The sequence below is a fragment of the Neophocaena asiaeorientalis genome, unplaced genomic scaffold, assembly GCF_003031525.2.
Source record: "Neophocaena asiaeorientalis asiaeorientalis breed wild unplaced genomic scaffold, Neophocaena_asiaeorientalis_V1.1 scaffold490, whole genome shotgun sequence".
Classification (NCBI taxonomy): domain Eukaryota; kingdom Metazoa; phylum Chordata; class Mammalia; order Artiodactyla; family Phocoenidae; genus Neophocaena; species Neophocaena asiaeorientalis.
In genome coordinates this window covers 3,022,916-3,037,681 of record NW_020175079.1, presented here as the reverse complement: position 1 = coordinate 3,037,681, position 14,766 = coordinate 3,022,916, and the positions used below count along the sequence as shown (strand labels likewise).

The 14,766-nt window shown below is 47.1% G+C and overlaps 1 protein-coding gene across 2 annotated transcripts in view; it reads left to right on the top strand.

The window, feature by feature from the left end:
• The window catches only part of CALN1 (calneuron 1), a 457,364-nt gene that overhangs the window by 224,674 nt on the left and 217,924 nt on the right, over positions 1-14,766 (top strand). For both annotated transcript variants that reach the window (XM_024764136.1, XM_024764135.1), the window contains one exon: positions 9,848-9,991. In XM_024764136.1, the coding sequence (XP_024619904.1) occupies positions 9,848-9,991 (144 nt within the window). The remainder of the gene's footprint in view (positions 1-9,847; positions 9,992-14,766) is intronic.

Below are 14,766 nucleotides of genomic sequence, written 5' to 3'. Positions count from 1 at the left end.
TTACGTGCCAAATGGTGCGATGCCTGTTTTCTGCCTTGGGCTATTTCCCTGAGAAGGTGCTTGTTGCCATGTGACAAATGACTCCTTCTGGGGAGAAGCACCAGGTTTGTCCCCAGGATGCTGGCTAGTCAGCTGGACTGTGGGAGATGGTCCATCTCCTCTTAGGAAGAACTACCCAGCATCCTGCCCTGGAAGCAGTCCTGGTCTGGACTCAGGAGGGTGGGTCTCTCCCCTCTCATCCCTCCTCCTCCCATGTTAGGGGAGCCCCTTTCCCCTCTCTGAGCCTCGGTTTCCTCATCTCAGCCATGAGTGTGGGTGTTTCCTGGGCACCTCCTTTGGGCCTGGTCCCGTGCTGAGTGTGAGATCCACCCAGGGTCCTGCGCTTACCCTGCAGGTCTTTTTCAGGCAATATCTGAATCGCCTCCTCTTCCTTGAAGCCTCCCTTTGTAATCACCTGGATCTTGAACTTCGGCATAGCTAGATGAAAGGTACATCTCAGAGGAGATTGGGTTTCTGTGCATAAAAATGATGCAAAATGGAGGACCCTGATAACTGATACTGCCTCTTTGGAGAGTGTGATATTGTATAAGAAATATATATGGGGCTTCCCTGGTGGCGCAGTGGTTGAGAGTCCGCCTGCCGATGCAGGGGACACGGGTTCGTGCCCCGGTCCAGGAAGATCCCACATGCCACGGAGTGGCTGGGCCCGTGAGCCATGGCCGCTGAGCCTGCGCGTCCGGAGCCTGTGCTCCACAACGGGAGAGGCCACAACAGTGAGAGGCCCACGTACCACAAAAAAAAGAAATATATATGGTTGGTCTTCTTCCCTGGCTCCTGCCCCAAACTTCTGAAACCCTAGGAACCTCTGGAGTGATGAGAGTGTCTTTTGTATGCTAATGAGATGACTGGTGGCTGGTGTCCTTAGATAGCTTTAGGATGGGGGCTGGTGACCAGAAAGACCAAAGCATGATTAGAAGGTTGGAACTTTTAGCCCCATCCAGTGACTTCCAGGGAGAGGAGAGGGGCTGGAGATTGAGTTCTGTTGTCAATAGCCAATGATTCAAACAGCCAGGCTTACATAATGGAACCTTCATTAAAACCCCTAAATGATGGGGTTTGGAGAGCTTCCAGATTGGTGACTACATGGAGGTGCTGGGAGGGTGGTGTCCAGAAAGAATATGGAAGCTCTGTGCAAACCATACCCTGCCCCCATACCTGGCCCTATGCGTTTCCTCCATTTGGCTCTTCCTGAGTTCTACCCTTTATAATGAACCAGTCAATGTAAGTAAAGAGCTTTCCTGAATTCTGTGAGCTATTCTAGCAAATTATCGAATCTGAAGAGGAGTTGTGGGAACCCTTGACTTCATAGCTGGTTGGTCACAAGTCCACGTGGCCTAGACTAGTGGCTGGCGTCTGAAGTGAGGACAGTTTTGTGGGACTTCCCCTTTGGGGTCTGCACTCACTCTGAGTAGTTAGTGTCAGAACTGGGTTAAATCACTGGACACCAGCTTATTGGCATCCAGAGAGCTGGAGAATTAGTTGGTGTGGGAAAAAAACCCCATACATTTGGTCTCAGAAGTGATGTGAGTAGAAACGGGTCATAGAGGACAACTTGGCAATATATGTTAAGCACTGTAAAAAAAAAAAAACTGCCCTTCGACCCAATACTTGTGTTCCTAAGATATCATCTTAAGGAGGTGATCATCAAAAGACATGAAAATTTATGTACAAAGATTTACATTGTGGTATTATTTAAAATCAGAACTGATCTAAATGTCCCACACTAGGAGTTTGGTGACATCAATTTGGCTGTCGTGATTTAATGAGATACTACGTAACCATCGAAAATGATGTTTTAAAGCCTAGCTAACAATATGGAAGATTGAAATGATAGTGTGTTAAATGAAAAAAACAATGATATAAAGCTATAGAGAGAGCATGAGCCCAGTTGAGGAATATCTGTACTTAAAAAAAGTTTGGAATAAAATGCCCTAATATGTTAACAGTGGTTATTGCTGACCAGTGAATTATAGATAATTTTTTTCTTTATACATTTTGGGGGCATTTTTCATTAGAAGCATCAACTAATGTATAAACTGAAAAATGTAGCATTCCCCTGTAGGTCTAGCTCTGGTCTTTTGAGGGGGTTGTCCCCATTCCCAGAGGTCAAGTCCAGAACCTCTCAAGACAAAGAAAACTGCAGTCTTGATAGATGTGCTCTTCCTTTCTCTTTGCCCATCACCCTGTTTTTCAGTAGAGAGACCCTCCAGCGATGATCACTCTCATCCATATTCAAATCATTTTAATGGTTCTCCTTTCAGCCCTATGGAGCGTTCAGTCCATCACTGGGTGCCCGTGGCCCAGATGGGCTTTCATTGTGAGTTTCAGTTCTCATTTGCTTTGTTCTTTTGCTGTTGGGGAATTTTCCAATAGCTTTAACGGACCTGGTATGCTAAAATCAATTCAGCTTCATCTGTGGAGGTGTAAACTTTGGGGACAGATAAACTCTGTTTTAGCTCCTAAACCCTGAGAAATGCCCCTGGCTTTCTGACCACCTGGTGCCACCCTACATTAGGAGAGAATGATTATTTTTCATGACCTGGGCTACTTCGTCCGTGTAATTTCTCTACCTAATAAGTTACTGACATGCTTTTCTTTCTGAATGCTAGCTAGGGAAGGAGTTGGCGTTATTTTTGAATTCAAGGTATCATTTGAGGCAATAGGTAAGGAAAAAGGCCAGGAGCGTGGTAACACCAGAGATCCACAGTATGAACCTTGAATCACTGTCCCACCAGCCTTGAGCACAGGGCCTTTGAATTATTTTTTCAACACGGCCTCTTGCCTGCCCCCAGGGTTAACAGGGGCTCACGGTGAGCCTGGGGCCAGGGAACCTGCAGGAGCCCTGCTCAACCCTGGGTTCTAACCGTAGATCACAGCTACTGTTATGCTCTCAGGGAGGGACAGTCAGTTAGTGAGCATTTATTGCAATGGATGTAATCACATCTCAAATAGCAAATAACCTAGGAGTGAGGATCCTTTAACCCTTTTGAAAACGTACCAAGAAAAAAAAGCCAGGTTAGAAAGTATATGATACAAAGCAGCATCGTAACCCCAACGGTCGCCCCCATCTGTGTGGCCACAACTCTATTAAATGCGGGACACTTCCGAGTTCCCACTGCATCCCTGCCTTCTCCCAGCAGTCTTCCTTCCTCCTTCAGGGCCCCACCTCCCTTGCTGTCTGAGCTCTCACCTCTGTGTTCCCTAATTACTGAAACCAATTAGTTGTATTTGCAGACCAACAGATTATAATTAAATTGGAACTCATTCACACCGGGATTGAACCAGCATCTCGTATGCAATTATGGTCATTCTATTCCCATTTTCCATCCTCACTGTATTTTCAGTATCAATGTCTTCAAAGGCTAGTCGTGTATTTCCATGTATTCACCAGGCCTGACTGCTTGGGTATCTCTCAGAGCCCTGGACTCCGCGTGGCCAAAATACCACGTCCCCTCCCTCCCTCCCTGAAATCCTGTGCTTCTTTCTGAATTTGCTCTCAGTTAATATCATCACTGCTCACCCCATCAGGCAAACTAGAAACCTCAGCATCATCCTCAAATCGTCCCTCCCCTAAACCCGGGACACCTGAGCCCTGGACCGCTCAGAAGTCTCTTGGTCCCCCTCCCAGCAGCTCTGGAGGTAGCTCTGGGCCCCTTATCTCCCCTTCGTCTCCAGGTGAGGGCTCTGCTTCTCATCCCTTGTCACTCTAGTCTTCACCACCCTGATGCCAGAGCCCTCAGTTTAAGAACCAATCTGATCCTTTCTCTCTCTCCCTCTTTTTAAGAAATTTAAAACGATTAAGGGCTCCCTGTGGCCTACAGCAGGGGTTCACAAACTTTAAAAAGCCAAAGTATAACTATTTTAGGCTTGGTGAGCCAAACTGTCCCCGTCACAATGACTCAGTTCTTATTGTGTGGTCCAAGAGCAGCTGAAAATGGGCAACCATTTGTCAATGAATGGGCGTGGCTGTGTTCCAATAAAACTTTATCAACACAAAAGGTGGTGGGCCAGATTTGGCCACAGACCATCGTTTGCCAACACCTGGCCTGCAGGTTAAAGCTCAGGTGGCTTCGAAGTCTCTTTCAATCTTGCCCTAGCACACTTCTCCACCCTCATCTCTAGATGTTTCTACACCCACCATGCAGCCAATGCGTTCAACACGCCCATCTTGGTGCGCTTTCTCCACTCAGCCTCCTTTCCCTTCTCTCCGAGGCCTTAAGATTCAAAAGATCCAATTGTAACCCTTTCACAGAACTGTGTCTTTGTCCTAAGGAAGGACTTCCATGAGATTTGTGTAGACTTGTATTACTGTGCTTGTTGTTCTCTGTTACGAGTATCTGGTCACCCCTCTGTCTCTCCAACTGGAACGTAAACTTCTCAGAGCCTGGAAAGTTTTTTTGGCTACCTTTCTATCTTAGCATCGCCTCTGGCATATAATAAATAAGCAGCAACTCTTCAGTGAGTGAATGGCTGTATTAATCAGCTCTACGTATTCATTTTTTGTCTTTCATAGAGAAGGAGGAAACTTTTCTAAATCTTTTGTCATTAGCTCAGCCCCCGTTCTATTATTTCTCCCGAATAAAGACCTCCAGACTTGTGTCTTATATTTTCTGGTGCGTTTGTGTTGGTATTTAATAATTGCCTGGCCTAGCCTTGCTGAGCTGCGTCTCTCTCCAGTTTTGCAGTTTCTCAATGGCATTTATCAACAGAAAGCATCTTGTTCATTCATAGAGCCCTCACATTTTGTGGTTAAAATCCCATATGCTTCCCAAACATACCTTTTTGTGGAGAATAAACAGATTTCACAGCTAGCGGGGATTGAGATAGGAAAAATTGTTCTTCGTTACTAATTTGAGTTTGCCAGTTAGCACAATGAATTTCAGCTGATTCTTCAGAGCTAGAACATTCGCCAATGAATATTGACTCTGCCTGGTGTCTGGGTTTCATCTGATACACACTCTGCTGGGGTGGCCTGATTGATGAGTCTGTTCTGCATGATCGCCGCACCTCTGCCGTCGCTCCTGCCTGAATTGGCTCTGACATAGGGAGCATCACAGAACCAAAGCATGGTTCTCAGAGGGCACTGGGTCCAGATGCAGGGGGTACCGGTGGTGGCTGCAGGTATTTTCGAGAAAATAGACTTGCTGGCATAATGAGCAGCACATCTCTTGTCTCTAAAACAGGATCATTTCTATCCCAGGCCTTGCTTTGCTCCAGGACATCAACCTCACTCCAGGGAGGAGAGGCCCAGGTCCCTGTGGGAATGTAGACTTTGCTTCTGGGAGATTCCACAGGCAGAGAGTGGATTCCTTTTTTTCCAGAAGATGTGTCTTACCGCGTTTCCTTTCATATTCCGCACAATGACAGTTGGACAGGCTCCATGAGCATCATGGATGCCCCTCTGTGGTCCACGAAGTCACCTTGGAGAGGGCGGAGCCGGCCGTGCTGGTGCCTGGTATGCACGTGCTTCGTGAGGCTGAGATTGAATCAAAGACCGAAAGCACAGCATGCTTATATCACTCCGAAGCACAAGGGACTTTCACCTAAAGAGGGTATACATTCCAGTGGAAAGCACACCACGTTACTGAGTTGTTCCCAAAAACTTGATCTGTGGTCTCCACTTCCCGAGGATGTGGAAAGTGGCCAGAGCCCCTTCGTGCTGTGCCCAGGCTGCGTGTAGCCAGAGGCAGAGGGATCCGGCCTGCTCCCATGTCTCCGCTGTTCTATGGGCATATTTCTCACACCCTGTTCTGCTATTAAAAATAAAATCAGGCACACGTCACGTGTCTCAGGCTGCAAGACCCATTTCCTTCTAATAAGCGTCTTGTTTCCTGGGCTTTCCTTACCCTGGAAAGATGAAATCTCTAGAGGCTCCCATTATGGATTTCTAGTTTTGTACTTTTTTTCCCCTCCTCTCTGCTACTTTGAAAGAAAACGAAGTTAGTGAGCTCTGTCTGCCTCTGCAGATACAGACACACAGACCCTCCCCCCTCCCCGCACATCACACACACACAGGAGCAGATATTCTTTTTTTTTTTTTAATAATTTACTGATAGTTTCTTTTTTTTTTTTTAAGAGTTATCAATTTTAATGATTTTTTTTTCCAGAGCTCCAGCTTTTTTTTCTGGCTGTGCTGCACGGCATATGGGATCTTAGTTCCCCGACCAGGGATCGAACCCACGCCCCCTGCACTGGAAGTGTGGAGTCTTAACCACTAGACTGGCAGGGAAGTCCCCCTGGGAGCAGATATTCTTTGCAAACAGAGAAGAGTGGCTTTGTCCCACTTACTTGGGGGCCATAGAAAACAGAACTCAGAGCTGAGATGTACCTGCCCATCCTGTCCTGGGCTACAGTAGGGCCAGCCTGGAGACTGCAGACAGGTAAACCATGGGGGTTTGAGGCCTCAAGGGAGCATGTTCCTTCAAGCAGGGCAGTTCTGAGGAGACCCCTGTCTGAGGTCTGATTTACCAAATCCAGTAGCCCAGGGGTGAGGCAACCCTAGGCATAACCCAGGCAGCAAGGTGGGGATCAGGAGGCATACCCACCAAGGCCCTCATTTCCAGGTCAAGTTCTCAAACATCCCCAACCAGGCCTCTCTGGAGTGACCAGTGTAAGGATACAGGCTCTTTCACCGGTAAGACCTAGGGCATGCAGGGGACCACAGGAGTGAGGCCAGGCCCTGTCAACAGAAGGGGACCGTCCTTCGGAGTGATACCATCAGCCCAGAGAGTTCAGGATTGAGTCAGAGGAATGGGAAGAGGAGATGGTACCTCAGGAGAGAAGTGGTCCAGAGAAAAAGGGGCAGGGCTCAGCCTGAAGCTGACCACCAGGCTGGCCCACCTGGGACCCCAGCCTCTTCTGGGACCCCAGGCAGGGCCCTTGTCATCATCTGACATTTTCTACTGTTGCACAGTTTGTGTCAGCCCTGATGTACAAAACCCTATCATAGAGGCTGGAAGGAGATCCAACCTAACCCAGTTTTCAGATGGGGACATTGAGGCTGAGGGAGAGGCCTGCCCTGGTCGCAGGGCAGAGCTAGATGGACTTCCTTGTAGGCTGACTCCCGTCTCAGGAGACCTCCCTCTGTATCCTCCTGCCCTTGGCGTCGAGACGTGGGCTGAGTGAGGCGTGGTCTCTGCCCCAGTGTCCTTGAGCACTGTGTGACGTGATCTCAAGCTGAGCCGTGGCTCTAAGCTCTTTTAGGGCCACCTGGCACCTGGTAGGAAAACATATGGCCGCTTTAGGTAATCTTGGGCATGTTGCATTGATGAGAAAATTCTCAAAATGCAGACAAACCTCTTAATTCAGAATTTGGAAAGGGCTAAAATGTTTTCTATATCATCAATGGAAAAAAGAGGGGTGTTTGAACAGCAGATCAATAGGGTGTGAAAGAGAACACAGGCTTCCTGTTCTTCTCTTAACACTTTAACGATGTGCACAGATCCTTAGAAAGGGGCTCAAAGGACCTTAAGGATTCTCTTGGCCAACCCAGCTCATTTACACGTGAACAAACCGAGGCCTCAGTATTTGGCCGCAGACCTAATTAGCTAACATGCCTGGCTGGGAGCCCAGGGTCTTGGCTCCCAGGCTGCCTCCCTCTGCCGGAGCACACATTTATTCACGTGGCGCATTCAGAGCGCTGAATTAGCACCGATGATAATGAATCTGCTGCTAATATCTGATGCTTATTTGTTCAGACCCATCGTCCATTGAACAGCTGTCCGTCTAGCGCCTCCTTCAGAGCGTAGGTGGGAACATACCGCTGTGAATGAAATGTACGAGGAGCTTGCAGCTCCGAGAAGCCGTGATTTCTGCACCATGATTTCATCCTATTTCTAGTTGGCACGTGCGAGGTGTCACGTGGGAGGAGTAAATGACCTGCTGGACAGTCGGCAGTGAGGGAACTTGGCTGTGGTGAGCGAAGGTGTTTTTGTGAAATATGCTGCCCTCATCTTGGTCTTGGAGGACCGATATGATTTGGGCAGGTAAAGAGGATTGCAAGGTATTTCAGGTGGAAGCACTTGATGGTAGAGTGTAGAGGGCTGAAAAACAACCCCCAAAGGTATCAGATGCCCATCCCTGGAACTTGTAAATGTCACCTTGGAAAAAGGGTCTTTGCAGATGACTTGAAATTAAGAATCCTGGGATGGGGAGATTATCCTGGATTATACGGTGGTCCCTAAATGCAATCGCAAGTGTCCTTGTAAGTGGGAGGCAGAGGGACATCACAGACGGAAGACGAGAAGGTGATGTGATCACAGAGCAGCTAGCTATTGGAGTGATGCGGCCACACGCCAAGGAAGTAAGCTTGTAGGAAGAGGCAGGAAAAGAATCTTCCTTGGATCCTCTGGAGGAGTACGGGTCTGTCCCCACCTTGATTTTGGCCCAGTGATACTGATTTGAGAGTTTTGGCCTCCAGACTGTGAGACAATAACTTTCTGTTATTTAAGCCACCACGTTTGTGTGATTGATTAGAGCAGCCCCAGGGAATTAATACAAATAGGAAAGGGAAAGCCTGCTCGGGTAAGGGTTCAATGTGTTTGCTGGGAGGATAGTCAGATATTGAGAGAAGTGGTAATTACAGTTGACCCTTCATGGATGCTGAACCCATGGATTCGAGGGCCAGCTGCCCTGCCGATACCAAGGGATGACTGTAAATGGTTAGGGCCAGCATCTTGCATTAGTTTGAAGAGTTCTTTCAAATTTCTGCCTGGATCTTATCTTCCCACCTGGAGTGAGGGGCTCTGGAGGGGAACCGCGATGTCCGGCAGATTTCTCTGCAGTCCTAACTCCCGTGTTCCTTAGGTATAGGCAGCCGCTGCTTGTTGAATGGCCTGATGAATACTGGCAGCTGCTGTAGCTGGGCTCACACTGGGTTTATTGATGACAAATCAAAGCTGTCTGGAGCTCAGAGACAATTGATGTACCTCTCATCCGCAGACTGTGATCTCCAATCGAATTCCCATGACCTACCTCGCAGGGGTGTGATGTGTTAGGAAATGCTCAGCCGACCCAGGACGAACAGGCGGCGGCAGAGGTGGGGCTCCGGAGGGAGGCACTCTGGGTGGAAAGCAGAGCAGCTCTGGTTGGGGTAAGAGGATGGGAGTTTCCCTGCTGGGTGAAATGGCCTTCTTGATGGCAGAGTCAAATTCTCTGCCAGCCCCAGAGAATGTGATTAAAGGTGGCTCTGGGGCTCTTAATGACACTCTTATTGATCTGAGGTTGTTTATGGCCGTAAAACAGCTGTAAATTAGAGGAATGAAATAAAACCAGCAGGGTACTTAACTCCTGTCCTCCTAGGAGGTTGAGAAAGCTTTCGGCACAGCTCCTGCGGCAGCAGGGAGCTGAAATGTAAGTCTGCAAAGGGGAATCTCATTCTCTTTCCTCCTGACGGTCCAAGCTAGTAACTGTCTTCTCACCGCTGAAACCTAATCGTCATCCTTGTTGGGAAAGTGTCGGCTAACACAGTTCCCAGCTGGGACCACCGTTTAATTGTTTACCGGCTACTGTGTGTTAGATGCTCAGGGCCAGTTATCTCCTCCTTCCAAAGCTGTTCTTCTGTTTTTATCCCTCTTCTCTCCCTTTCCTTTACTCCCATCTCCTTTTCTCTCCCTCTTTTTTTTCTTCCTTTCTTTTGTTCCTCTTTTGACCACCCTTTTTATCAGATTAAAGGGTTTTGACACATCACTATTTGTAAAGCAGCTAGAAGTTTCCAACAATCGCCAACCATTTCAATGCAGTAGACCACACCTTGTGACATTGGACTTTCTTTGCTTTCCCCTTGTAGAGATCCGAGAGGCCTTTCGGGTTCTGGACCGAGACGGCAATGGCTTCATCTCCAAGCAGGAGCTGGGAATGGCCATGCGCTCGTTGGGGTACATGCCGAGTGAGGTGGAACTGGCCATCATAATGCAGCGCCTGGACATGGACGGTGAGACCCGGGCCTGCAGCGTCCCCCCACTGGAATGAGCCTGGACTCATCAGGGAGATCTTGGGTTTAAGGGCCCTTGCACTTGGAGTCGAAAGACTTTGATTCATGTCTTGGTTTACCTTTGAGGAGTGGAAACTTGAACTAGATCAGGGTTTTTCAAACCACACTCCGTAGACCTCTAGGGGTCTGCAGAAGTGGTTCTGGGGCCTCTAGAGGGAGCAGGGTGAGGAAGGGGGCCTGGCTGGTGGAGCACTGAGAAGGGTTTTGTTTTGCTTTCAGAACAGCTTTGTTGAGACAGAATTCACACACCATGAAATTCACCCATGTAACTTATACAATTCAATGGCTTTGAGTGTATTCACAGATTTGTGCAACCAATGGCATAATCAATTTTAGAACATTTTCACCATCCAAAGAGAAACCCTGTACCTCTTATTCATCACCTCCCAATCCCTCTATCCCCCACCAAGTCCTAGGCAACCACTCATCTACTTTCTGTCTCTATGGACTGACCTCTTCTGGCTGTTTCATATAAATGGGATCATGTAATAACAGTCCTTTGTGACGGGCTTCTTTCACTTAGGGTAATATTTGTAGGGTTCATCCATATTGTGGCATGTATCACTACTTCGTTGCTTTTTATGGCCAAATCATATTCCATCATTTGGCTATAACAGCTTCTTTTCTCTGTCTTACATACTGGGTTTCTACATACAATCACATTGAGGAAAAGGGGTTCACTGTATCTAAACAGTTCTGAAAAATGACGGCATTTGATGATCCTTAAGATTCTTTCCTGCTCTAAAACTGGCTGTGACCTTCCTGCCTTGGCTGAAGGTCCAGGAAGGAGCCTTCTTATTTTGTTGTTTTCAACACACACTCTCCCCCCTCTGAAAAGCAGCTTGATTCCAGGTGTAAAGGGTTCAAAGTGGTGGGCTTTGGGGACTCTTGGGTATACTCATGAAGTAGAGACCAAGTAGAAGGAAATATAGGAGAGGGGCAGGATGTCTTTGGGAGAGACAGATGAAGACCCTGGTAGGGAGGTGTTTGCTTGGCCTGCAGACTAATTGCAAGAACATGGCTGTGTCCTGTTATCCTGCTGGATTTGTTGGAAGGATGATAATAAGTGTGACCGTATGGTGAATGGACCCCAGTGCCAACCACCAAGTGCAGCTGTGGGCATTTATTTGCTGGTTCAGGAAAGAGATATTTTATCAGCGATGTTCAGTTGTATGTGGAGTGCCAACCCTGTCCTTACAGCCTTGATGGATTGTGACTCACTGGGTCTTTGCAGGCCTGAATCGACCTTGCTTTGTATGTAGAGGTATTTCTGACAACCTGGAGCAAAGCACATGTTGTATATGTCCATGAATTCCCATCATCACTTCAGAGATACATTTCCAGAAAAAAGAAAAAAAAGAGTTTCTTCCTTAAAAGAAACTCTCCCACAACTTGTAAAATAAAACATGGTCCACTGGACTAAAAGCAAATGGAATTAGCAACGTTTAGTCCAAATGATCTGGGGCTATCGTGGGAGAGTCACTCCTCTGAGATTTAAGGGTCTTCGTCCAAGTCCATCCTTGTTCTTTGTATATTCATTCATCAGACCCTGGCTCACGGGGAATTTTTATTTTTTTTTTCAAATCCTCCCTGATTCCACCAGGACTCGGGAGTCCCCAGGGGATCTCGTGTTGATGGTGCTGTTCAGTGGGCCCGTCAGGACTCAGGCATCCATATCCATATAGGGGTTACAGTTTAAGAGACTTCAGGTTTCACCAGTTTAGCGGCGGGCGGGCTCTAGAGCTCAGGCTCAGTAGTTGTGGCGCACGGGCTTAGCTGCTCTGCGGCATGTGGGGTCTTCCCGGACCAGGGTTCGAACCCACAGCTTCCTCAAACTTTTGTTGCCTCCAAAAGATTCAGCGTACAACAAATGTACAAACAATGTAGCAAAGTAGGCAAAAGGAATTGCTTTTGCAACATATCAAATGCTTAAGTGTGAAAAGAGCTAAGGGAAGAAAAATGCCCAAGCTGAGGCTGAAGTGTGTGTTTTTACATGTTTTGCAAATGATGCTGGTAAGTAAAATTTCTGGGGTCCTGAGTTCTGGATATGGATGGATTGTCTGTCAGTGTCCTTCTCTTAATGGGGCCTTTTGGGCTGTTCTGTTAAAAAAAAAAAAAAAAATCAGGTTCTAATTATATCCTTCCTCCCCAGCTTCTGTAACTGGGGATTCTCTGCAGAGATTTGGCCCTACCTAATTAAGCTTCTCTTTGGCGTGAAACTTGTAGAATGGCAGAGGTTTTTATGGCGAAATGCCACACACACACACACAAGTGTTTGGGCCAGAACTTAGCATTCTTTGCTGTAAGATGACCGCGCCTCCTGGCCCACAGAGCCTGGTCCTGGTATCCAGGGGCGGCAGGAAGATGGCGGTGCCTCCCTGCATCCCAGCTGGCTGTGATTAGCAGCAGGTCTGGCCCACATACTGATCTTTTCTTTCTGGGGTCCCTGTTGGTTTGCCCGACGGTGAGGTCATAGCTTCGGCACGAGGCCCAGATGGAATTAGCCTGAGTCTGTGCAACCTTAGTCTCTCCATGAGGCTTTCATTAGGTGGTTCCTTGGGAGTGGGGTGCCTTGCCGGCTCTGCGTGTAACAGTAACCTCCCTGGATTAGGGAGCTCAGTGGGGTTTCCTGGACACAGAGCCAGCAGGAGCCTGACGGTACCAGTGTGTGTGGAGCTGGTTTTCCAGAGGGTGGAATGGAAGACAGGCAGTAGGGTCTGGAATTGCTCACCTGGCCGTGGCCCATTTGCCTTCAGTGCTGAGAATGAGCTGTGTGTGTGCACCGCCTAGGCCAAACTACTCCAAGTTAGATAAACAGAAAACCCAAACTTCTGCCCAATGCCCAGTGCTTGCTTTATGGCCCATGACTGCAAATGTTCTTTCAGCCTCTGCAGCTGATATGCCTTTTGTCCTGACACCAGTTTGGGACCAAGATTCACCTTTCCTGGATGCTTTATGCCAGGATCTCACCTTCAGCCCAGTTTCTGGAAGCCTGCAGTCCTCTCCGTCAGGCTCCTGGAGGCATTTAAGCCCAGTGCCCTAAGGCACTCCTGGCATTGGGAAATCAATTTCTCTCCAATGCATCGCAGTACCAGTTATGTACCATCCTTGGAGGAATTGATCAAATAGTCACCCCACCACCACCGAAAGTATCTACAAAGCTTAAATCTTTTATATTAGAAACAGGTTGAGAAAGAGACTGTGGGCTCTGCCATGCCCCCATCTGCTCCCATCAGCTCTGTGGCTCCCATGATAGCTCCTGGGGCCCCTCAGAGCTTCCTGTACTGTTCACTGGGGGATAAGGGCTTGGTATCTTCAAGACCAAAGGGATATTTTTGACTCTTTTCTACGTTTTAATGGTTTCACAAACCACACCACTGTGGCCATCTGGAGTGAATCCAGCCAGCTTTGCAAGTAATTTCCTGAAACCATCAAACCATCAAACCAGGAGATGCTTTCAGCAGCCAATGGCCTCTGCATGGGTCCCACTCACATTTCTTAACGCAACCCTCTCCTGTTCCAAGCTGCCCTCACCTCTCGTTCACTCAAGGAACAAAACAAATGCAGCCCTTGCCCTCTGCATCCTTGATTTTCCTTCTACCCCTCAGAGATGCAGAATCTCGTGAAATTCCAATGAATTTGGGGTTTTGAAATGAATTCTTATCTCTCAACAGGTTTGTAGGGCTTTTTTTTGTTTTTTTTTTAAGGTTCACCACTGTCTGGATGGCGAGTATGATTCAGCTTAGTTCCATTTAAAAAGGATTTATCTGGTGTCCATTATGTGTGAATTTGCTTAATCTTATGGTTGGCAAGATGCTCTTTCGGTTCATTCTGAGGCAAACCACTAGCTGCAAAGAACGAAATTATGGCCAGAGTCACATGAAAAAGTTAGCAGTGTCCCCATTTTTAGCCTGTGTATTGATCCTTTGATGATTAGTCATATAATTATGACTTTGCTGTTTTCATTTGTGATCGTCTAGAAGACAGAAAAGTATAAGCTTAATTCCAAGTACAGCTCACCTCCACTTCACATTCAAACACTAATTTGGGTGCTCTGAAACTGGCCTAGGTCTATTGTGTGAGCTCAAATACACACTTCTTTTATTTATTTATTTATTTAGAAGTACAGTTGATTTACAAGGTCATGTTATTTTCAGGTGTACAGCAATGTAATTTAGTTATACACACACACACACACACACACACTTTTCAGGATTCTTTTCCATTGTAGGTTATAACAGGTATTGAGTATAGTTCCCTGTGCTATGCAGTAGGTCCTTGTTGCTTATCTATTTTGTATACAGTACCATGTATATGTTAATCCCAAACTCCTAATTTATCTCTACCCTTCCTTTCCCCTTTGGTAACCATAAGTTAGCTTTCTAAGTCTGTGAGTCTATTTCTGTTTTGTAAATAATTTCATTTGTATCATTTTTTTAGATTCTTCCTGTAAGTGATATCACATGGTATTTGTCTTTCTCTGACTTACTTCGCTTAGTATGACAATCTCTAGGTCCATCCATGTTGCTGCAAATGGCATTACTCCATTCTTTTTTATGGCTGAGTAGTATTCCATTGTCTCTATACACTTTTTTCCTGTATGTGAGGGAAGATGCTCACCCACAGACTCCGTGAAGTGGGACCATCTGATGGAAGCAGCTGGGGCTTTTTAGCATTGAGCACAGGTTCCTGAACTTGAGTGCACATCAAAAAAA